Raw genomic sequence first — 26,232 nt, 5'->3', positions numbered from 1 at the left:
GGAATGGGAGAAGGTCATGTGGTCTGATGAGACAAAAATAGAACTTTTTGGTTTAAACTCCACTCGTCATGTTTGGAGGAAGAAGAATGATGAGTACAACCCCAAGAACACCATCCCAACCGTGAAGCATGGCGGTGGAAGCATCATTCTTTGGGGATGCTTTTCTGCAAAGGGGACAGGACGACTGCACCATATTGTGGGAAGGATGGATGGGGCCATGTATCGTGAGATTTTGGCCAACAACCTCCTTCCCTCAGTAAGAGCACTGAAGATGGGTCGTGGCTGGGTCTTCCAGCATGATAACGACCCAAAACACACAGCCAGGGCAACTAAAGAGTGGCTCCGTAGGAAACATCTTAAGGTCCTGGAGTGGCCTAGCCAGTCTCCAGACCTGAATCCAATAGAAAATCTTTGGAGGGAGCTTAAAGTCCGTGTGGCCCAGCGACAGCCCCGAAACCTGAAGGCTCTGGAGGAGATCTGTATGGAGGAGTGGGCCAAAATCCCTGCTGCAGTGTGTGCAAACCTGGTCAAGAACTACAGGAAACGTCTGATCTCTGTAATTGCAAACAAAGGTTTCTGTACCAAATATTAAGTTTCGTTTTTCTGGTGTATCAAATACTTATTTCACACAATAAAATGGAAATTAATTATTTAAAAATCATACATTGTATTTTTCTGGATTTTTGTTTTAGATTCCATCACTCACAGTTGAAGAGTAGCTATGATAAAAATTACAGTCTTCTACATGCTTTGCAAGTGGGAAAACCTGAAAAATCAACAGTGTATCAAATACTTGTTCTCCCCACTGTATATATATATATATATATATATATATATATATATATATATATATATACAGACCAAAAGTTTGGACACACCTTTCTAATTCAATGAGTTTCCTTTATTTTCATGACTATTGACATTGTAGAATCACACTGAAGGCATCAAAACTATGAATAACACATGTGGAAATATTCACTAAACAAAAAAGTGTAAAACAACTGAAAATACCCCTTATATTCTAGTTTCTTCAAAGTAGCAACCTTTTGCTGTGATTACTGCTTTGCACACACTCTGCATTTTCTTGATGAGCTTCAAGAGGTAGTCACCTGAAACGGTTTTCACTTCATAGGTGTGCCCTGTCAGGTTAATAAGTGGGATTTATTGCCTTATAAATAGTCATGAAAATAAAGAAAACCCATATTAATTAGAAGGTGTGTCCAAACCTTTGGTCTGTACAATTCTATGTAACAAGGTTTTTGTGGCATGCACATTGAATACTTATTTCAAAGGGTGCTACATTAATAATAGAGAGTAAATTAGGTCAGCTATTGTTGGCACCTAATTTTTGCAAATCCACAATTTTATAACCATAATGTATGTTTGCTTATTTAAAAAGAGAGTTACTACAAATAGTGAATACATTGCATTTTCAATGTATATGTATCTAAGCAATCTAAAAAAATGCATTAGTAATAAAAGTCATCAATTCCAAATGGACTCCATGAGTGTAGCATTTAGTTCAGGATGGTAGACTGACCGATTTCTTGGCAATAAGAGAAAACAGCAGCTATTGGTTTATCTCTGTGAAGCCTGAGATAATAACCCACTCAGCAGCAACATTGTTTTCTCTTGGATACAGCTGCATGCAGTAGCCTGCAGTTGATTCAGTAAATCCATATACGAGGAGACTAAATGCCTACTCTGATTCTGTTTTTAGAAGCATATATAAGCTTATATAACTACTTTTTAAAATTAAATATATTTTGTATATCAAAACATTTACAAGAGCTGGCTGTTGTGAAAATATTCCTGGACTGATATTTTGGATTAGCAATTCATAACATTTTGAGAAACAAATTAGTGTGAATACTGACTCAGTCTATTTTAAGACATTCGCTTTCTTGTCCTGTTTTGCTCATGTAGTTATTTGCTTGAAGAAACTAACAACTCCATAAAGCTCTGATATAGCAGTCCAGACAGCGTTTTTCAGTGTTTAATCCTAAAGCAATTGGCTGAACTGTATGTGTTACTGTATCTGTTTAGCTCTCCACTAAAGAAGCTATATCTGTCAATAACAGTCCACTTTTTCTTTAACATAGAAAGTATTCTTGGATCAGTGATTATGCATTTTTATTATTTGTGCATATGCTCTCTTTTCTCAATCCCCCAGTTGGTGATAGCAGATGACCGCTCAGCCAGGTTTTACTGAGGGATTCTTCCTCTTACAGGTTAGTTTCCTTTGTACAGGCTTGTTGAACATCAGGGATTGCTGCAAATCTAACAACTCCTTTGATAAAAATCTAATTGGCTTTAAATTTGTCTGTACGATCATATTAAGTTAACTTGTTTTTGGTAAAGTGCTTTAAACAATATCTGTTGAGAATTAGCACTATGTAAAAACTGAATTCAATTAAATCTTGTGGGCAAATCAACCCCAGTAAAAAGCAAAATACCCTGTGACATGCTGGCTCACTATGATGAGAAAGTATCTTTATTCTCAGTAAAGCTGAGACTACAGACATGAGCTGAAAGGTCACTAGGAGAGGAAGAAGTCATTACTCAGAATGAGAATGAGAATGAGAAGCCAAAAATTACTATTTGCAAATACTATTGTTACCTTCAATAGCAAATACAAATTTGTTTTTACTCTTTTCTGGTGACTTTGGTCACTTTGTGTATAAAGTTACTCTATAGTAGAAGATATAAATTTTATGGCAATAACCCCCCTTGTCTTCAGCCATGAACATGTTGTGGAACTATCACACAAACTCCATATCATTTGTGTAATTTCTTTATTTTAACCAAACCACAACACTAATTGCTTAGCAAGTGTTAGAACTGCGTTCAATGGCTCAAAATACCTCATACATTGTACAGTGATGTATCTGGATCTTTTCACACAAGTGAACACAGAATATGAGAAAAACAAATAAATATAAATAGGTAGTATGAGATCAATGTAAAAACACCGTAATGATAAAAATAACTGATAATAATGTTTATCAACTTGAATATAAACATGAGGAAAGAACATGAACTAATTATTGCTGGAATTTGGATTTAGCTCAGAATCTTATGTGGTGTACTATGCAGATTTACTGAGATAACCTTTGAACCTGAGCTTATGTAGGGTTTATATGCACAACAATGATCTACCACTAAACACATTAACTTTAGAGAATACATTGTTGCTACATGCTTGTTCAGGAGGAGGGATTGCTGTAGGTCACTGACTTGATTCAGTTGGTTGGATTTATTTTATAGAAAAGCTTTTAAAGCAATTTCAATATTAAACTGTAAGATAACTAAGATCAAACAAGAATCCATGTAATGGACTTTGAATTTGTCTGTATGATTGGAATAAATTTCTGCTTTTGCAAAGTGCTGTTAGATTATATTCATTGTGAATTTGTGCTACATAAATAAACTTTACTGAAATTGAATTCAACACAATTAAAGAAAAACACAGAATGGAAATTTATTAAAATTGTCCTAATGCTCAAATGTATTTGGAATAATCTCGTAATTATTAGTCTCACTAAGGATTGACAGAATATGGATGCATTGTGGTGTAAAAAATGGTTCGGTTCTGTTTTTCAGAATCATTAGATTACACTAAACAGTTGCCATGGTAGAGAGATTCAAAGGATTGCTGGCATGGTCCCCAGGAAGAGAGGTCAGAGTAAGGGTGAGCAACAACTCCACCCACTAACACAGTCTGCTCGACAGAAAGCTTTACAATAGAGTGAAAAGCAAACATGAATTAAAAGATATTGTAACCAAATATGCCTCCAGCATTTCATTAAGGTTTCAGTATATTAAGTCATATTTCTCCTTCAATACTCACAAAGGCTTACAAGCCACGTCTGTTTGTTTAATTCCCTTTTTGTCTCAGATTTTTTATTCTGTATTTCTTAGTATTTGCCTTTTCAGAGTGTTGTTGCACAGTAATAATCCCATTGCTTCACTAATTAATTTGTCAAATTATGGCATTCCAAGTTTTTATTCACCTAATTTCCATTTTTTTTTCATTCACAGCTTTTAGTAAACACAATTTTTCCCTCAAAGGTTTTTTATTTTATTTTACAGAATCTCAAAGGATTTTTTTTTTATCCCTTCTTTAATAAAGATATTTTTGTCAAGGTAAGATGCGAGGTTATTTTGCACTGTACCTTAAGGTAAATCTATAGTGCTTTAAAAAGTATTTTTCCCTATAAAGATGTTTTATAGATTATTTTTTCTTTGCACACTTCTATAATTCAAAATATAAAACTTTTTTTTTTTATCAGAGAAAGAAAGCCTCAGAAAATATGTAACTGGATTTTTGCGATACCTTCACTTGTTAGAGAAAAAACACATTCAAGCCATCCTGACGCTTTGTGAAAAAGTAATTGGCCTTGTACCTAAAACCTAACTGTCACAGTCACATTGTACTCATGGTTTAAGTAGGTTGGGGAGGAGCAGGAAGAAATACCTTCAACAATTAAGCATTTATTCTGAACCTTTCAGTTAATTGTAGGTTGAATATATATTATGATTTTACCAACCAGTCAATAGTGTGTGAAATAAGCTGTGCTGTTTTCATTCACTACAGAAGCTGTTTGAAATGTTGAAACATAATAACAGAAAACTAATAACTTCGTTCATGCGTGGGGAACTGTACTAGAGATTTATAAACAGACATGATTTTTATTGTAATCTTCTACCTTGTGCTTGCAATAGAATGCCTTTTTATTTGCTTGACAAATAAGTTGCAAGTGATTCATTTCTGGCACAGCACAAACCAAAAGTCTCTCAGTATGAAACATCCGATCACTATCCTCAGAAACACACTCTCCTGTGGAAACCAAACCAGGACCTGTGAAGTTCATCAGGAATTGCAACACTATAGTCGGACATATCTGTACTTACAAAGTTAGAGTATTGAGACAGAGACAAAATGTCTAATTCCACATGGACTGGACATTTTATTTGATTTCAAAAACAGAAAACACCTTCATTGTTAGAGGTGTAGGAGATTTAACCCTTCCACAGTCTTAGCGTGACACTCAGCAGCAGCGCAGCAAATGTCACAGCCAGACAGCGGGATGGGAGTTGTCCAGTCAGACTGTCAATTCCCAAAACCACACACAAAAAAGCTTGTAAAAACGCACATGGGGTCAGTGCGATGCTGCCGGAATAAAAAACTCGCCAGCTCTAAATGACCCCAACTCTTAAGACAGCGGGAGGGCTAATCTATGAGTGAATAGAAAAATATGTTTTCAATGAGTAAATAAAATTATATGTGAAATTTTATCTTTTTTATGACCATTTGTATTGTATTCCTAATTTCTTAAAATTACTTCTTACCACAGCAACAAAAAAAAATTAACTGTCAAAAAATCTTAGTTTTTTGACAAAATATATTTCGTTTACATGTAAGAAATCTTTACATACAAAGTTGTCATGGATACAGGAAAGGTGATCCAGAACTTTTTCTACAGAATAGCCTCGGTTTACTATTGTGAATATCATACGTCTGGACTCTGTTGTAGTTAATGGTATCTCCAGTTGTAAAGTGTAATGGCGCAACCTCTAAATCGATCCTAACAGCCAAGAGAAAGTAATTTAATAAAAAAAATTACCTGAGTTTTACATATGAGTACTATCAATTGTCTAAACAATCCTGATTACACATACAAACCTATACATACCTGGTTCAAGTGAACATACAGAGCAACATGAACGAAGACACATCATGATGTCCTAGTTATGTTTGAGGTTTTTAAAAGAGCCTCCTATACACTGAAGCCTCAGGTCTTAACAGGACATGAAAGGGCCTGTAATAATAGGATGCCGCTGCAGGAGGCTGCCCTCACATTTGATGTGGTAATCCTATTACACAGGAACCAAAGCTGGTTAGTTTTAACACAGTGGTGTGGCTCTGACTCACCATGGCCCAAAGCAACCTGGCAGTGACAACAACATATGGATCGGGTCAAGATGCAACAGGAGATTTTGCTCAGGCTTTTAATGTGAATCTGACATCCATGAGTCAGCAAGCAGCATGATTTTATACAGAAAGCGTAAAAGAAGAAAAATTCTGTGGCAAATCCAAACATACATACATATACAGTATAATTTTATTTTGGAAATTATTTGTATAAACAACGTAGCCTGAAGTGTGTATGGATATTGCAAGGCTCGACACACTATCTATAAAATGGAATGGACATGCTTCCCACAGAGACACCACACTAGGTGCAAAAATGATGAGTGTCTAGATCAGAAGGTTTCTAGCTAAACAGATACTCCTTTCACCGTATCTGCACTGCAGCAGAAGCTCTACAATATGATGGTTCTGAACTTGCTCTCTGAATGGTCTGTACTAAAATCTCAAAGCAACTTGTATCATTATCAACAGGCCTGCTGGAGGAAGAGTCTGATAAAATTCCCAATGAGTCATTTCACGCTTTTCAGGTTTATCATCCAACTTTTATTTGTTAGAGGTCAAGATAGTTTTATTTATGAAGCACATTTTAAAATAACAGCAGTTGGTTGGATTGCTGTACGACTCACTGAATGTCAAGAGGCAATAAACATCCCACAAAAAGCAACTAATTTATCACTTTTAGCGACTACATCAAAGATAAATCTTTAGTATCTCTCTATTGTTAAGCACCCAAGAATGACCTGTGTAGTTAACCGATTTTTATGTTTGGATTTATGTTGTGAATCCTCCATAACATACAAACTATTAGAGCATCATCATACCTAAAGTGTGTGCAATTTGCATTATTCAGTATAATGAAAATGAGGTATATTATTTATATTTATAGTACATTTAGACTAACAGCTGATTCCAATCTGGTCTAAATAAAGCCAGATGGCCAACACATTATTCCTACTTAAGTGGAGTCAGTCGGCAGCAGACTGTTCCAAATGTTAAAGTTTCCATATGTTATTGCCTTTTGAAAGAGATAAATGCGGTAATGTCTAATTTACAGGAAAGATGTCTGAACTGTCAGTCACATTTGCATCTTAAGATTGTGCCGTCTGCTAGTGTGAAGCCCCGCTCTTTAAACGGAGGTGAGAGGACATTATGCAAAATCGATTTTTTAGCAGTTTATATCATGTTAGCATTTTATTCCCTCATTAAAATCATACCTGGAGTTTTACTTTGCTTCTTTCCTGCATGTTAGAGAAGTCCTTGAATATTCTGTGGCAGCCAATTAGAGGTATCTGCATACTCACACCCAAAGCTCCACCTTGTAGCTTCAATTCCCAGCTGAGTTCCTGCCACCACAGAACAACCCACAAACACACCTTCCCCATCAGACTAGCAGCAGCAGCAATTAGTAAACATCTGCTGAGCTTATCATACAAACTACTTCTCAGTCCAACGCTCCTAAGAATTGTTATAAATGGCATCATAGAGAAACATTGTTGAGATTATGTGCTGAATGGGAAAGGTTGGAAACCTTGACAGCTTCTTAAAGAGACAGAGGGTGATTTTAAGGCATTTTCATAACAACAGAAGGTAAAGTTACTTGATTGTCCTACAAAATGGAATTATGTGTCTGAAAAATACATAATACTCCCACTTTAAATCTTTAAAAAGAATTTGATGATATAACGTCTGTTGTTTACAGTCTTGCAAGATTAGGCTACCCTGGACTTAATCAAAATCTCATAACTCTATACAGTCATTTAATTCAAAATAAGTTGATTTTCTCATAAGCCAAAAAGCAAAACTTTCTGAATTTACATTTTTATTCCATTTAAGACAATGAATAACAACTCAAATATGTATTAATAATAAAAACATCCTCAAACTGACGAGTCAGTTTTATCTACCTATATTCATTGTAAATCAGCAGCATAAAGAAAAAAACAACTCAATCTTATTGGAATAAAGAAAAGAAAAATATATATTTTTAATCAGTCATATTGATTAACTGAGTTATTGTGTATTGAAAGATTAAGGTAAATCCCTTAGTGGCATCTAAAATATAAATTTACCAATATTTTCAGGGACATTTAGAATAAAAATATTCTTCCAAGTAAAACTAACAATCTGCCTCCTCAATTGCAGTGATTTGCATCAAATAAAACCTTAAAGAAACCTGGAAGAAAACACCAAAATAATAAACAAATAATAAAAGAAACTAAAGATAAGACAACCCAGGTAGAGAAATTAATTTTATTGTTTTTATAAACACTTATTTCCGTTGTGTGGACAAATTAAAGTTTGCATTGACAGTGTAAATTATTCTAATCTCGCTCATCCTGAGTTAGCTGTTTCTTAGAAGAGTTAAGTAGTTGTTGAGCATTTATAGCACACAGCAAGTAGGGCAATCTCCACCAATGCATGTTAATTGGTCCAGTAATCTCAATTAGGACTTTCAAAGTTCAAAGACCCACCAGCCACAGCTAAACACTTGATAGTTGTGATCTAACCATATTAAATGCAGACATCTGTGTGTTGAACATTTCACTCAGCATATCAAGTGTTTTACCACTGAATAATGATCAGGACTATGTGTAAGTATTCCTGTTTCTATCAATAGGGCACAGTTGTCACTGTAGTGTGCTTTAACCAGAGTCAGAGAAGAGGCTAAACCCACTAAAGCAAAGTGTTATTGATCTAAACAAATTTCTGTGGTAACAAGAATAATTATCTGTCTAAGAACACACATGGGGCATTAGAAATGTCTACCTGAAATGGGCAGTATGGTGTTTTTTCCAGGCACATGGTGCCATTTTACAGCACAGTCAAGAAACTGCTGTTAAGTTCTTATATAAATATATATATATACAGTACAGACCAAAATTCTGGACACACCTTTTAATTCAATGAGTTTCCTTTATTTTCATGACTATTGACATTGTAGATTCACACTGAAGGCATCAAAACTATGAATAACACATGTGGAAATATGCACTAAACAAAAAAGTGTAAAACAACTGAAAATAGCCCTTATATTCTAGTTTCTTCAAAGTAGCAACCTTTTGCTGTGATTACTGCTTTGCACACACTCTGCATTTTCTTGATGAACTTCAAGAGGTAGTCACCTGAAATGGTTTTCACTTCATAGGTGTGCCCTGTCAGGTTAATAAGTGGGATTTATTGCCTTATAAATAGTCATGAAAATAAAGAAAACTCATTGAATTAGAAAGGTGTGTCCAAACTTTTGGTCTGTACTGTGTATATATATATATATATATATATATATATATATATATATATATATCAAACATAACTTTAAAGAAATTTGACTTTGTAACTTGATAACTTGGAATTGGTCTCTGTCTCATCAAGAAACTCCTATTCTGTCCAACATTCCACCTTCAGCACATTATCACAACAATGCTCCTCCATTACGCTGTTTGCAATCTTGCATAGGACCGTTGGACTGAGAAGTAGTTTGCACAAAATCATGCAGTGAGGATGGTATTAAATTCTTCAATTGCAAAATCAATCAATCCATATTTTTTTTCTCGTCTGTCATTTGAATCCTTCCTACTCAAATATTGGTCTTTATTGTTAGGATGGAATAATTTATTTTCCACATTCTAGTCTATAGAGTCTCTCTTTAAAGTAATTATAGAAAGAGACTTAAATAGAAAAATATGTAACCACAATTTCTTTTTATTTTTTATTGATAAAGACATTGTGTAGAATTTGTACATCAGTGGAAGTTTTTGCAATCCGTGTCCTGTTTGCTAGGCTGTAACTCTCTCTAACAAGTATTTTTGTAATAACTATAATTAAATATTTTCAAATAAATAGGTCCACACAGTTACAAAAAGTAATTTACAAGTGTCTTTAAGGTTATGAGCTTAGCTTAGGTTGTAGGCAGTTTGAAACCTTTGCAGACACCCCCACATTCAGCCTAATTAATAATGCATTTAAGTAAGAACATAAGGGATGCCAACTAGAAAATAGCAATAAGAGTGAAGTGTTAGGTAATTTAGTGACTAAAAGGGAAAGGCTATTACATTAGAACATGCCTATTTATTTCTGCTGCCTTTTCTTGGAAAATATTGGCAATTAGTGGTGGAGCTCAAGGGACTGAAGGGCTAATAAACACTTAACACAACTGAAATTGGGCAGGCAAAATTTTTGTTTATAGTTTCTTCATAGCTCATAAAGAGTACAAAGCTATACTCAAAGGCTGCTTATAAATGACAAAAAATCAAAAGTTAGAAGTAAACCATGAAACCATATCCAAGGTTTTAAACTAATAAATTCACATAGAAATAAACTGGATGTGTAGGTTGAGTTTTAACTTTATAAATATTCATTTGAACAGTATTACATTTCTCTTAACAAGTACACCCTTTCACTGTATATTGTGACATCAGAGAGGTTGATGTTTGTAAGAGTTAATTCGTTTTTATCTTACTGGATGTAATGTTTTCCTTTTACGAATCAACGGTAATCACAAGCGATCCGCTGGAAAGAAAAAAATGGCCTGCTGCTAATCATAGCAGTTGAAGGCAGTATGTTTTTTTAATTAGCTATGACAAACACACAAAGGGTGAAGGTAATAACTACCGAAAGATAGCGCTAACAGCTGAGAAGCCTGGCTCTCTCTGGCCATGACTTTAAGAATATTAAAATGTTTTGTGGATGGATTTGCAGAAGTGAAGAGGATGGAATAGAGAGGCCAGCCCTGCTGCTGTTGTGCTATAGCAGAAGGAAAAGCCCAGCTGCCTCATTACTGGCCATTTTTATTTCTGCAGAAAGGGCACTTATCACAAAGCTGTGGTTGAGTTGTGTGGAGGTGGAAAAAAAAAAAATCTCTGGTTAGTATAAACTGCTTCCTGGAAACAAGGTTCAGTCATGGTAGGATGTGCAAAATGAAAAATTTGCACTAATATCTCCACAGCTTTTTTAAAAATTAAAAATTACATTCTTTTTACTAACCTTGTAATTCAGTATGTAAATAATCACCCTTCTTTTTCTTGAAATATATATCTTTTTTATATAAAGTTAAGTTTTGTACATTGATGGATTATAATTGATTTGTTTCTTTCTTTCTTGAGTCTCTTGATGTTTACGCAAATGAGGTCCAAGTCATCGACAATCTAGTTAAAGCAAAAGAGCATTCACTTTCCCATAAACCAGTTTGACATATTTTAACTATTAGTAAATATATCAGAAAACTCATCATGTTTTTTTTTTTCATTTCAAATGTATTTGGGCAGGGACAAACATGAAATTATGCAAATTTTAAAAGAAAATGTCCTTTAGCTAAAGGTCAAAAAAGTTCAAAAGATATGAATACTTTTGTATTTTTTTAATAGAAACAGTTTTGGTTTATTGTAAACAGACATAGAAGAAAGTGAATTTACAAAAGGAAAAATGGTCTTTGTGCACTTTTAGCTGCATCCATATTATCTCAGGTCATTCTGCAGATTAAACAGATTAATAGAAGTACTTCATATGTGCTACTAACCGGAAATTTGTTATCCTTAGTATATTTTGTGGGCCATTACAATAATTTTTTAAAATTTGTTTATTAACAAAAACAAGGAGAGTTATTGTCAGACTTGAACAATTCCCTACTCTAGACATTTAGGTGAAGGAAATAAGAATATTCTGTCAGGTGATTTGTCCTCCTAAGTTAAGTAATTTCAACTTCTGTGCTCAATAACCAGAAAACGGTCACCAATAAAATTAGGGGACAATTTTCATTGAAACTGATGGGTTTGTACATCAAAACACATTGTGTCATACTGTCAATTTAACCATTTGTCAGCTCAATAGCTGGCTACATTACATTTTGTGTAAAGCAGAAAGTAGAAACACAGAAGGAAAAGGGCATTAGGCCTGCATAAAATACATTGCAAACAAGGTCAGTATTGTCATATGTAGTTAGGTATAATGGCTTGCTTTAGCTCATTTGAGTTAAATTTTCTTGTAATAGGTGTTACCTAAAACTAAGATGTATAAATAAAACAAGTGTAATAACACAGCATTAAGTAGAAAGTCACAAAGAATTTCCCTGTATGTAATAAAACATATTCAGTGTTTTTTCCTGATCACATCGTCACTTAATTACACAATTAACACAAGCTCTGTGCCCATAATTAAATGCTCCACACATCTGTTACTTTTAGCAACAGGGAGCAGGTATACTTAGCATGCAGTTCACAATGCGTCTTCTTAACAACAGCTCTCCAAATAACCTTCAAGATTTCTACAACATTGTGTTTTTGTGTGCACATGTTGTCACTGTCACTGTGTTTATTTTTGCTTTTTAGACACAAACAGAACTGCAAATATTAAATTGAACACTTTAAGCACTAACTGGGGACAACACCTTGAGTGATGAACCCATATTTGTGGAACATATCATTGAGAGAAAATTAAAGAAGAACATTGTTTCAAAGCAAGTCTTCAACAAAATTTCTGCCTGCCTGAACATGTTCAAACTTAACACAGCAGGGTTCCTACAACAAAGAAGTGTACAAGTGCTAAAGAAAAATATGACACCACTTACTGGTCTGGGGGTTACATATTTGCAGCATTTCTTTAGACTTAGGGTGTATTCAGACCATTCCAGGATTAGAGTCCTGAGTCAGACTCTAATCCGTTTGTCTAGAAAGTCCGAGTTTTTGGGGAGGTCTGAATGCAAATTTGAATTCCAAAATGGACTTAAAAGCCGAACTCTGATCCGCCTAAAAACCTAGATCTTGGTCCGGTTGAAGTGAACTCTAAAACGGCAGAAAACCTGTCTGAATGCAACCTGACTAGAGACCGTTTCAAAAGCAGGAAGCGGGAAGCAGGAAGCAGGAAGGTTAGCTACAGTGCAGGACATTCTGTTCAAAATATTACTCTTTCCTCTGCGGGTTAAGATGTTGCGTCGGTTGTCATATCAACGGGTTTGCGTGCCGACACTAAGCAAGGAAAAGCAGAATATAAATGGTTTGAAGTTGTATTACAACTTTTTATCAGCTTTTTGTCCCATTGCCGTGGCGCTCTGCAGCTGCTGTAATTTTTAAACCTTTAATAAATGACAAAAACTGAACTAATTGCCTCATTTGTTTGAACATAATCATCAAACGGGATGGAGGAATTTGCTTAGTCCTCTCTTGCATCTTGATAGAAACCAAACTGCATAGATTTATATTAACGAATACTTACAAACATCAGCAATTTCCTCAGCTTTAATTTAAACCATGTTTATAGAAATCGCGTAAGAAATAAAGGCGCTGCGATCTTTTTTGTGATTCCTGCTCATCCTGCATTTGAACAGCCTGGTTTAGTGACAGACTCAATGTTTAGTAACGGCGCCTGCAGGAGCGTCGCTAGTGTTAGCGGCTAACAGGCCATGTCCCAACCAGTAATGTATATCAATGAGGAAATTCTACAGCCGCTAAAATCTGACACTACTCCATTTTTGTTTACTTTTTGTGTAGGAGAAAGTTGCGCTGGCCTTCTTCAGAGGTTTTGTGTCGATTCCTTCGGTAGTTCTTGGTGCAGCGCCCCTACAGGCGTCAGGGGGAACAGGTTTTTCAGTTAGTTTCAGTCGTTTGACACAGTGTAGGGTGAATGCGAACTAGAGTTCTGAAAATGTAACAAATGTGGCAATTTTAGTCCCCAATCGAACCGAGTCTACTGGACTATCCAGTCTGAATACACCCTTAAAATAAGAAAGATTGTGTTTTTTAAATGAACAACTAACACAGTAAGAAATATCAAATAATGTAAAAACTTTCTAGTTCTTCTCTTTGTAGTAATTTAATGATAATAAATACAATTCTATACTTAATTTTAAAAACACATGTCAAAATGTGTGCATGCTATAAAACAACCATTTTCGACAAGATCCTATAAAATTGGTAAAACAAATAGATAAATTTGTCACACTGCATTGTCTGAAAATCTTCCAGTTAAAAACTACATGATGGAAACGGAAGAAAACTTGTTACAGAGTAAGTAGAAACCCTCAAAGGAGACAGACACAGAGCAGTTGTAGAACTGCACATTCGTGCTAAACAAACCGTGTCCTGGCTAATGTAAGCACAGATGGACGTTTCATACATAGCTGGTTCTGTGTCCCATCCCAAGGGTAAACATAGCATTTGGGAGTGGAAAGAACTTCACAAACAGATGCTCCTACAGAGGTAAAGTTACTAAACCAACTTTAATTAATAAAGTAACTTAATGGTGCTAATGGGTTTTGTTTTGACCTCTTAAAACATTTTTAACATGATTAAAAATGTACCACAACGATGTATCAGGAATGTATCTGACAGGTGAAAAGCTGCTCACCATTCATTTACCTCATGAATGCTAAACTGGGAAGCAAATAATTTCAATGGGACAAGTATTGACTGACCTTAGCAAGGACATTGGAATCAAAAGAACAGAATGAAAAGCAATTTCATTCACTACAAGACTTTGTTACATTCATGTCTCATCCACCCTGAGTGACACAGCATGTGAAACAGAGACTGCATTGGTCTGTAGATGATTTATATATTTTAGCAAGTTTTATCATCAGACAAAGAAAACCTGAATAAATAATGTAGAAAGAGATCTACAAAACTGAGTTTTCAAATTATAATTTTATTGATAAGGGGGGGGGGGGGGAAGAAACTAACCAAAACAACACAAACCTAGGTAAAAAATGACTGCACCCCTTATGAAATCATCGTTTAACATTGATTAACCAAATTTCTTGGAAAGTTAATTTCACAAGCCTCACCTGGCTCCGGTTAGTGCAAGACCTGTCATTTAAATAAATCCCTTTAATTGTCTGGCAACATGAAGCAGTATAAACACTTGTAGCACTATTTTAGCCATACCATACAGAGAAGCTGGTTTCCTACATGTGCCTGGGAAGTTTTGCTCTGCAAAACGAATATTTGAAGATGAAATCCTAATTTGTGATTGACTTTATTAACTCAAGACTGCATCTAGCATCAAAGTAGGCTGCCCACATTGCTGTAACAGTATCCTGTGCTTGTATGACCTTCGACCATTTTGATTATTTGTGTGCCAGTACTCGGGCATGTGTAGGTAGGTGGGTGAGAGAAAGTGTAGAAATAAATGTGTTTGTGTTGAGTGGGTGTATGTGAGTTTGTTACTTGGAAGTACATGGTTGTTAGAGACAGAAATGTAGAAAGTCATGCAACACACATCACCCAAAAGAACCAAAGGACACGTAACCTCAGCTAAGAAATGCCCCAGCAATCCTAGTCAGACAGACACAAGACATCACCCAAGGGCAGTTATATGGTATAGCTGCAAGGTCCATCATCCCACAACTCAAGATCCTGTTGATGTGTAGTGCATGTTAGGGAGGAGGGGATAAGCACACAGCCACTAGCATGCATTATCATGTGACCAGCTTCCCAACTACCCCTCTGACAGTGGCCCAGGACCCAGAGACTCGCCAGGAACCCGGATCTAGCAGGTGCACCCAGCCTCCAATCCCCTGACTGTCCACATGGGCATAACTTAAATCCCTTAATCAACCTTTCAAACCTTATACCTTATATTGCCACATCCCTACAGTCCATCAAGCCCCAGCCATTGGGCTAGGGACACTAGGGAAGTACACCCCACATGACACACAGGCAGCCACCCCACTAAGATTTGGCCACCTAGGGACCCAGTCCCAAATATGCCCTCACCAACCAGGAGCAGCAGAAAGCTAGATAAGCAGGGAAAGCTGTCCAAAGCCCAACCACCACAGTGCTGACTGCCAGTACAGCACTCAATTTACCAGTTCTTTTACACCCTGACCATATGGTCACATATAACCATGAGATACAGTATGTATCATGAAAGAACGAGATCCTGGACTAGAGATGAGCTTCCTCCAGAGGGTGGCTTGACTGAGCCTTAGAGACAGGGTGAGGAGCTCCATCATCCAAGAAAAGCTCAAAGTACAGCTGCTGCTTCTTTCCATCAAAAGGAGTAAGTTTAAGTAAGTTGGGCATCTGAAAAAGATGCCCATAGCCACCTCCCATTGGAGATTTTCCACTGGGAGGCACAGACCACTGGCAGGAGACTCTCGGGAGGACCCAGAACTTGCTGGAGGGACAAAATATCCCATCTGACATTGAAATACTTTGAGATCTTCCAACACTCCCTGAAGGATGTTGCAGGGAAGCCTGGTGTCTAGGGATGATGGGCCAGGATTCATTTACGGGGATATAAAGGACAACCAAAAATCCCAAAAGCTTGATGTCAACTGGCTAAGGCTGGCACAGTCAATTGTTTGATTTGAGGGGCATTTGCTTTTTATATAGGACCAGGTTGTTCTCGATAGATGTTTTATCCCAATGAATAAAACAATAATTTATTTCATAAGTGATTCTTTGTCTGACATTATTTTTTATGATTAAAATAATAGGTGTGACAAGCGAAAGCAAAGATAAAACTGTAAGGAACAAATACTTGCTCAGAGCTCTGTAGCTAACAATCTCCTCAAAACATGCAACCTTGTGAAATTACTAGTATAGATTTTGGGATTGTTTAAATTTCAATAGAATATGAAATGGGAAGTCCCACAGTTTCTAGGTCACGTTGACATCAGCAACGTGCCAGCAAACAGAACTGCGGATTGAACCAGTGTCTGAAATGGGGGATTTGAATTGCATAAGCACGGCTAAGGCTGGTTTTAAAAAGTGGCAAAATCTCCAAAGGGGAGACATGAATGGTCACTTTACTATTATGCTCCAAGCAGTTGGATTAGCTTACTATAAGCACAATGTGTCTGCATTTTGAGATTTACTGCTTTGAATAACGTACTAAATAGGATTTTCTTAAATACCTTTTAGTCTGTTTCATCTTGCCTTACCTAACTGGGAAGCTTAACAATGTTCTAAAGAGTTAAATTAGGGTAAACACCTTCTACCTTCAGCAATGTGATAACCAAACCATTTCATGCACAACAGCAAAGTGCTAAACAGCCTGATAATGAGCAGAGAGGCTGAAGCTGAGGCAGATTCCAGTTCATGCTGGGTTTTTTGGCAGCTTCTAAAGTCAAGCTGTTTAGAGGATAAAGTAACCCGGTTTTGAGGACTGGCCAGATCTAAATTTAGCTTGAGATGGGAAATTAGCTTAATTTACATTAAAAGAGTTTTTTTTTTTTTTACTTAAAGTGGAATAAAGATTAATGTTCATTAGGACTAGACAAATGTCTAAAATACATACTCTTTTAAAGACCAATAATCATTATCATGTGTCTCTCAGTGATCTCTGGAGATTTTCTTACTCCCCCTTATCACCCTCATGTGGTGGCAAGATTCAAAATCAACACTTTGTTGATCCCAAAGGAAAGTTAAATGTTGTTGTAACTAATATTATTCAGGATTCTTCAAAGTGTAGTTGTACAGTGGTGAGAAAAACTGTTTGCTCCATTCCTGATTACCTACTTTTTTGCATGTTTGTCACAGTCCAGTATTTCAAAACAAATTTAAATATCAGTCAAATACAACACAGACATAAAGAACAGTTTTTAAATGAAGGTGTTTATTATTAAGGGAAAAAAATCAAGAAGTGATTGCCTCCTAAACCTAATAACTAGTTGGACAACCCTTAAAAGCAACAACTGCAATCAAGTGTTTGCAATAGCATGGACTGAGTTTTTTATAGCGCTGAGGAGCAATTTTGCCCCACTCATCTTTTCAAACATGGCCAAAAATAGGAAATCAGGAAGAGGACAAACACTTTTTCACACCACTGTAGATACTGATGTCTGTGGGCAGAAACAATGTCCTGTAGCAGCCTGTGTTACAGAGTCTGAAGAAGCCTCTTACCGAAGACACTTTGTTGTTGTATGACACTGTCATTTGTCATGTTCCTGATTGTCATGTAGTTATCTACCATTTTCTTGATTTTATAAAGAATCCTTCTTTGCACCATCATCTCCCATGTTTCCACTGTATTCCCCAGATCAGAAGCAGCTTTCTTTATCAGGTTGTTTAGCCTTCTTTAGTCACTGGCTCTCTTGCTGCTTCCCCAACAGATGATGGGAGTAGAAATGGTACTTTCCACAATAGTCTTGCAGAAGATATGCGGCATCTTACTGCAAACACTAAAAGACATAAGCTTCCTCTTATAGAATAAAAGCCTCTTCTGTCCCTTCTAGTAGAGGGCTTCATTTTTGCTTCTTCATTTCAGTCTGTTGCTGAGGAGAACACTAAAGTATCTATATTTCTCCATTTCTTCTCCAATGATAGAAATTATGTTTGACCAAGCTGTTTCTTTTGAAGTCTACAATCATCTCTGGTATTTGTTCAGATTAAAGATAAGATCAACTTTGCCACACCATGACCTGATAAACATGGGTCCTTTTTCAGGATAATTTGTCAGAGTTTCAGTTGTTTAAAACTTTCTAAGTATTACTCTGATTGTATATATTTTGAAATCAACTGTTTACACACCCTGTACAAAAACTAAATAATATTTTCCCTTATTCTTATATTAAATCAGACCAAACGTTTGCTTTTTGAGGTCAGTTAGGATGACCAAAATTATTTTGATTAGCTAAATGGCTAAATGTGACTGGTCATTTACTAGTCTCAGTCAGCATCTTCACAAGGTTTCCTTTTATTATGGAGTTAATACAAACATTTTGCACAAAAATACCTTTCTTTCTGAGAACGTATTTTCTCAGAAATCTATCTCTTTCCTGATGGTATCATTACTAAATATTGCAATGGTGTTTTAATGGATCTTCCACACCCCTCACTGGATACATACTTTGTGAAGTAAGATTATAGCACTGCAATTATAAATGTATTGATTTTAATTTAAGGCACATTTAAGTGTAGATGGCATTAAATGTGTCTTTCAAATGTGCGTCAAGTGGAGCGTATGTTGTCAAAAGGAGGAAGAAAAAAGAAAAAACATTGATTTGTCAGATAAAATCATGCAGCACTATTGTCTGATGGAAGAAGTCCCACAACACAGAGCAGCAAAGCCCTGGAAGAGCTCACACATAAACCAAGCAGAGAAGCCGGAAATTACTAACAAGACATTACCACGATTTTGTATTTTAGCAGCATATCTCCCGCAGGATGCATCATACTGTGCATATTTCCCCAAGCAGCTGTCCACCACAACAGGTGTCTAGCTCCATTTTTTTTTCTTTAGTTGCTTGTTGACAGATTACAAGCAAGTTCTTCTTTCCAAGTTCCCTTTTTTCTCAGTTTTGTTTTTGAGAGAAGCTGGAACCTTAGATTCTGTAGCACCCACACACATGATGTTTATTACTACTTCATGCATTTTCTGGGATGCAATATTTATTGTGTGCACTGATAACTGAACAAACATAAAAGTATCTGAGCTCTAAGGAGGGCTTTAAAAGAAGAATATAGGCAGAAAATTGTTCAGTGCTTAGAATAGCAACTCTCAAACCATGAAGCTTAAATCTTATGAGATCAAAGTATGAAAAATGTGGCATAATGATGAATAAAAGATAAAAACTGGCATAGAATGTAATGGATTGAGAACATTGCCCTTTCCTCTACAGTTTCAGACTCAATACTTTAATCAATGGTCATTCAAATAAAATTTTTATGACAAGTAAGGATGGCTGATTGCACATTAATCACTGTCACAAATGTATTTCTTTTGACACACCAAATTATCCCTCGATGGATCACTTCATTACCCTCTATTTAGCCATAAAACGTACTTGGCAAACCAGCTCTCACCATCACATTACAATTAACCCACTTCTAAAGGCATATAATAAGGTGTTTAAATAATCTATTGAAATGATGATGACCTGCAGGTTATCCTCCACCTTTCTTACGATTTTACAATAAATATTTGTTTATCTTGGCACACTTCATGAACACAATTCAAAAAGTAGATTGTGTTTTTTTTCCCACTAAAAATAGCTATAGCTGCCAAAGACATTGAAAACCGCCTGCTTCATACTGGCTTTGTTTGTGTTTAACAAACAACATGGTGGCATTTGTGTCACATATTTTTCTATGTTTGTGGTAAGGTTTTGGATAATTTAACAAACTGCTAAATGTCTGATCATTTACACATTAACACCCTAGAATGCAGAACTGTTTATTTCCTTTGTATCTGCCATTGTTGTGAACTTTATTAAAGAAGCCAAACTACAAGAAACGTCTTTTGCAAAATCTTTGTTCACACAATTAGGAAAACAGTTTAGGAAATCTCAACAGCATTGATGCCCCATGGTTGTTACTGCTGTTAAAACATCAGCCCAGCATGCCAAGTATAGCAAATTAGCATGTCAATGTGATTAGCTGTTTTCAACATTTGTTCTTTTCCCCTTGCTTATCTGCTCAAACCATTAAAAAGACAGAGTACACTACAACGATTTGCATTATATACCACAATTCCATTAAAATTATAACTGAATCCATTTTGGAGCATGACTCATAGATTCTGCAATTTTGGTTGTGTTACCACTGATCTTCTTTGACACTTATGTCTGCTATTGCAACAAAGAAAATAATTTTTCAATAGCAAGTGACCCAGGCCTAAAAAGAATTACATATGGGACCAGTGCCAATACCATTTCAGAGGCTGAGTATGATCAGCTCTCATGATCACTTCTCATTCTATCAAATATATTATTCTCATATCTCCGTCGCACTCACACTATATTGTTTTTACAAAAACAAATCCCCAGTACACCGAAATATAGCTAAATGGTGTGTAGCAACATTAAATTATTTTATGTAATTAGAGTCACTGATCATTTATTTAACCATTTTTTTCACTCTAAGAAAAATGTCTCCTGTTATGTTTTTTTTTTGCTAGATCATTTCCCGGTCCTGGCCCTCTGCAAAAACAAAGTTAAATGGAGTGTGGAAAAAGGCCTGGCCGCTGCTAATGACTAATTTGCTTTCTTTCCAACTGCATCCCCATTTCAACGTACTTAACTACAAACAATCCATTAAGAAGGTCTAAAATATTTAGAAAATGGTCAAACAAATCAATGATTGGATCTGTTTAGGCCATCCATTAGAATTCTTTTCAGGGAGCATTTGTGTAATGGGGAAACTAACGATAATGTTCTGTCAACAACATGACTTAGTCACAGAGAAATAAATGTCAGTCAGAATCGTTCCATCACACACCTGTTCATTACTGGTTGAATAAATGAAGCCCATATAAAATGTAACTCCAGTAAAGTTCTCCTGCTCTGGAAACTATTTGAACACTGAACACAGAATGCATTATGTATGCTATAAAGAAATTAAAATATTTAAAATTGCATACTGGGAGTATGAGCTGTCATCTACCAATTAGCAGGTAGGTGGTTCAATCACACCATTCCCACTTCATATTTAAAATTATTGCTTGTCTAATTCCTGTACTACACATTGCTAATTTATGCACTTGTGTGAATGGCATTTAAAGAACAGTTTCTACTAATGAATAATGTTACTAACAGTATCAACTCTTATAGCTTAGCAAAATAAACAAAATATAAACTACAAATCATATTGTTAGAAAACTAAGCAGCGTTTTGATGAAAGTAAAAACATTGCATGTCCTACATGAAAACATGCGGTTGTAGACACACAAAGAGAGAACAAAATAAACATGTTTTAAACATGCAACTATGCATAGCCATAGTTTGGTATATTGTTTTAACCAAAATTAACTGGTAGTATATCTACAATAATGATGTCACCAGACTAAAGCTAATCTTTAATGAATAATTCATTACTGTCTGATGATTAGCATCAGTACTACTATTCCAGACTCACCAAACAAATATTAATTTACTGTTGTTCCAAAAAAAGTCCCACTCTAACAATTCCTTGTATTGTCTGTTGCTTTTAATACAACATGAATTCACTGTAGTATCGTTTTGATACGTTTTTGGGACTTATCAAAACAGCTGGTTTGCAGCTGACCTTATTCTTTGGGCACATAATGTTTTTGACCCTAGATCTATTCAACTGCAGTAACTACAGATAATATTATTGTCCCTACCGGCTTGTGCAGCAGGCACTAAACATGATGAGTGCATTATTTCTCACCCTGATCCAGCCATCACTCTGAAACAAAGTAAATCTGGATTTATCATCATCAGTAACACACAGATATAGGCTCATAAAATCCAGACTCTCGATGAGAAATGATTGCTTCCTGGATCTTGTGTTTGGGTTTTATAATTAAGGAAACATAACATTTTCTGAGATGTTATTTATGATGCACAACATGGATAAAGTTTCCAACCGATTCAGAAGAAAAATATATATAAAAAAAAAACTATTACTGGTACTTTTAGTGTCATTTTAGTGTTGTGGAAACTCAATGCAATTACTATATGGAAAGCTGCTAAAATCTGCATTTGTTATAATATTAAATGTATTATAAAATTGTTTTTTATTATTACTATTTCAGACGTGTAAGTTGCAGATGTCTGGTCTATGGAAACTTATTGGGTTTGAACTCTTGCTTGTTGTAGAAAAATCCCCTCACTTACAAGTTTACCCTGTCAAGTCCTTTACTTTATGTTTTTTCATTCATTAATTCTAAAACTTTTACGAGATCTATATCACACTAAGTGCTAATTACATTAGATATTTGTCAAATAAGTTATTTTTATTAAGTTTCCAGACCAACTAATATAGTATTTCCAAGTAGTAGCGCTTTTTGAAAAAGAAGTTATAGTGTTTAGTTTGTCCCTTTTGAGGTTTTAATAAGGCACCATAATACTTTAAGCAAAATGCTAATGTCATCAGGCAATTGCTTGTTACACTGTACATCCTGCTGTTAACATGATTGCATCTGACTTTGTCCTTTCAGTAGTTTCTTTCAGTATCTGCGTAAGTGACAAAAAGCCACATGGTGCTTGATACACAGTATTTAAGTGTCCAGTCTTAATGAGTTTCTCAGTTTGAACTTTTTATATTATGATTATTATTATTTAATGAGATAATAGGGATCTGTTTCATCTTCTGTTGTTTTAGTCAAACTAAGTGTTAAGATAATTAAATGTGTTCCTTTGAAACACATCTGTCTAGTCTTTGTGCCAAAGACTTCTAATTTTCAAATATTAGTTTTATATATTAGTCATTGAACCAGTTCCCTCATTAAGTTCCCTTATTAAATCATGAGGGATTATTATTGGAGATGATGATTTAATAGACAGTGGCAAGAAGACCATTATTTCTTTTAAGTTTTACTTTTCTCTTTAAATCAAGATTAATAAAAGCTGTGATTTTGTAGTAGATCATAATTAGTAGAGTTTCCATAGAAAAATAGTTTTGCTCTGTCATTTGCACGTTTAATAAAAATAATTTTCATCAAAAATAGAGACAACTATTTTGTAGTAACTACATAACTATATCAATTTAACAAAAGCTGAAAAAAATCAGCAAATTAACAGACAGTTGTACTGAGCCAACGTATCAAGTAGATTAACAGAGAAATATGAACATTTTTAAAACTTCCACTTTTTTTGATTAAAGATAATCAGAACTCCCTTTTGTTTCTTTTGATCAATAAAGATTTGAAAAGCCAAGGAAATTTTTTTAATGTGTTTTTACATTTAAAGCAGTAACACAGCTTCATGCCAAAACAGCACTGAGTGTTGTCTCTGATCCTAACAAATGATACACATGCTGTGTAAAAAAATGCATCAAAACAGTCTGAGTATTAAAAGGTTGATAGTGTATACTTTGTTCAAACTTGAAGTACAAGCAAACTATTTGCAGTCTTTCTGCTTTTCTAATAATGTAGGAAACGAAGCTTCAACAGAACATTTAAGCAGGATGAAAAAAATCCCATAGATCAGAATTTGTCTTGCTGCAACAAGCAATCCTAACCCCGGAACCTGTAAGTCCTGTAAGACCTGTACGTGTCTGTAAGACCTGTAAGACCTGTAAGTGTCTGTAAGACCTGTAAGACCTGTAAGTGTCTGTAAGTCACTGAATTTGAGATATCAGGCACAGGATCAAAAATATAAGTACATCGCGAGCGAAATGATTGAACAGTCATGAGTCAAAGAAGTTACCAGGACCAATGCTAAACATAAAGAAGTGAAGTGCATTGGGCAGGTTGATTAAAAAACAAGAGTGATGACTTTGTGAAATCAAGAAGAGGAATGGAAAGCTTACACTGTGTTGCATTGTCTTCCAGACAGCCCTCTGGGAGCAGCAGAGAAATGAAGAAGAAAGAGATTTAATTGGACATTGGAGAAACAGATAGACTGGGAGCGAGAATTGGAGCAAAAGAATGTCTATTAGTTAGCGAAGCAAAAAGTTAAATGATAAATGGAGCTACTGAAATATTCTATTCACCAGCCTATGAGATTTAACACTTCGAACGATTTGATTCGCAATGACTTCCAGTGAGGCACTGTGAAATGTTTTAAAAATCGTTTACTTTCAGATCAATGCATAAATCAAGACCTGCATAAAAATCTAAGTCTGAAGTGGAAATTTGTCTGAAGTTGTTTGAAAGCAGAAGTTTTCATGTTTTTTCTGTTGTAGTTTTTTTTTTAATTAGAAGAGCTTTTCAAAATTGACAAACTTATTATATTTAATTAATTGAATATTTTTAATTCAATTAATTAAAATATGCATTATGATGAAGCTCATCAGTTTAAAAGTACCTTTTGAAAATCGACAACTTTTAAACAGGTTTTAAACCTACTTTTCATCAATGCTACATTTCTGTGTTAAGAAACTTTTTCTAAAAATTGATCTGATGTAATATTCTAATTTTAAATGTCAGGTTTTTTATTAACTGTAATCAGAAAATCTTCATATCAGAAATGCTTTCAAACATCTATCCGTGTATAATTAATTTACATGATGTTTCACTTAGTGATAATATTTTTAAAATAGAGTTTTCAATACTGTTTTAATTTATTGAATGGATCTGTACATATAGGTTCATATGACAGATAATGTTTGTGTTCTACTTTACCTGTCAAATTAATATATATTTCTTACATCTCTCTGACATTTACACAAGGTAAAGATTTATGGAAAACTAGTGTTACTCTAAGCAAATCACTGATTTACAGAGAACTCAAATCTTTGACAAGCAGAAGTATAAATGCATGTAGTAATGCATTATTAAAACTAGAGCAACTCAAAGAATTTCTCTAAAAGCACAATTACCTTTCACCTTTTTTTATTTTTATGTCTTGAAGCAAGTAAGAGGATTTAGTTATATTTTTTAAGCTGAGGCTGTTTGCAAAGATACATATAATTCAAGAATAATATTATAAGGGATCTGCCCTGTTATATACATATATCTTTGTATTTATTCCTTAGAATTTTATACCAACAAGTGCTGTTAAACACTAAGACTAAACTCTGCAGCATTTAGTAGCTTTTGTGATGCTGCAAATTTTCAATTAACCTTTTTCAACTGATTCTGCAGCACGAGTTTAATGACCTTTTAGTAAAAGGGGTGATGATGTTTTTAACAGATGGATTTCCCAGTTAGAGGATTATGTAAAGAAGTATCTGAGGCATGGATGGTCCAAAGGACAAATGCACTAAAATGAGATGCATGTCTGACTAATATTGTCAGGAAGTGTGGTGCGGGTTGGTGGTGAGGCAGACGCAGCGGACCCAGGTATGATGAATTTGCGGATTTAATGATGGAAACCAGTCAAAACAACGGACAGCAGGCACAGGGAAACACTGACGACACTGAAGCTAACATAGACGAAACATAGACGAGGACCCGACGAGGAACAAGGAACACAGGTGGAGTTAAATACACGGGAGGGTAATCACAGAGACGAGACACACCTGGGAACAATCAAGGGGAGGACAGGACAACGAAGAGACTTAAGGACACAAAAAACTCTAAATGAACACAGAAAACACAGATCCTGACAGTACCCCCCCCCTCAAGGGCGGCTACCAGACGCCCAAAAAAAAAAAACACAACAAGGGTGGGCGGAGGGGCGCCGGATGGGGGGCCAGAGTCCAGAAAAAACAAAAACACAACAAGGGTGGGCGGAGGGGCGCTGGACGGGGGGCCAGAGTCCAGAAAAACAAAAAACAACCCACCATCGTGGGCGGAAACACAAGAAGGGCCAAGAGTCCAAAAACAAACAAAAAACTACCCACAGGGTGGGCGGAGGCAAAGGAGGCAGGAACCACGGAGGTGGTCCGGCGGTCGTCCGCGGCGGCGGGAACCACGGAGGCGGTCCGGCGGTCGTCCGCGGCGGCGGGAACCACGGAGGCGGTCCGGCGGCCGTCCGCGGCGCTGGAGGCGGGAACCACGGAGGCGGTCCGGCGGCC

General features: G+C 35.8%; 1 protein-coding gene across 2 annotated transcripts in view; it reads right to left on the bottom strand.

Moving 5' to 3' along the window:
- LOC116718713 (glypican-6-like) overlaps positions 1–26,232 on the bottom strand; it is a 160,295-nt gene that overhangs the window by 14,004 nt on the left and 120,059 nt on the right. The window contains exon 7 of one of the 2 annotated variants that reach the window (XM_032560915.1): positions 24,082–24,111. The exons of the other annotated variant lie outside the window; for it this stretch is intronic. Within the exon in view, the coding sequence (XP_032416806.1) occupies positions 24,082–24,111 (30 nt within the window). The remainder of the gene's footprint in view (positions 1–24,081; positions 24,112–26,232) is intronic. 2 annotated transcript variants of the gene reach the window in all.

This window comes from Xiphophorus hellerii, chromosome 4, assembly GCF_003331165.1.
Source record: "Xiphophorus hellerii strain 12219 chromosome 4, Xiphophorus_hellerii-4.1, whole genome shotgun sequence".
Classification (NCBI taxonomy): domain Eukaryota; kingdom Metazoa; phylum Chordata; class Actinopteri; order Cyprinodontiformes; family Poeciliidae; genus Xiphophorus; species Xiphophorus hellerii.
Note: the sequence above shows the minus strand (reverse complement) of the source record. Positions and strands in the feature narration are given on the sequence as shown.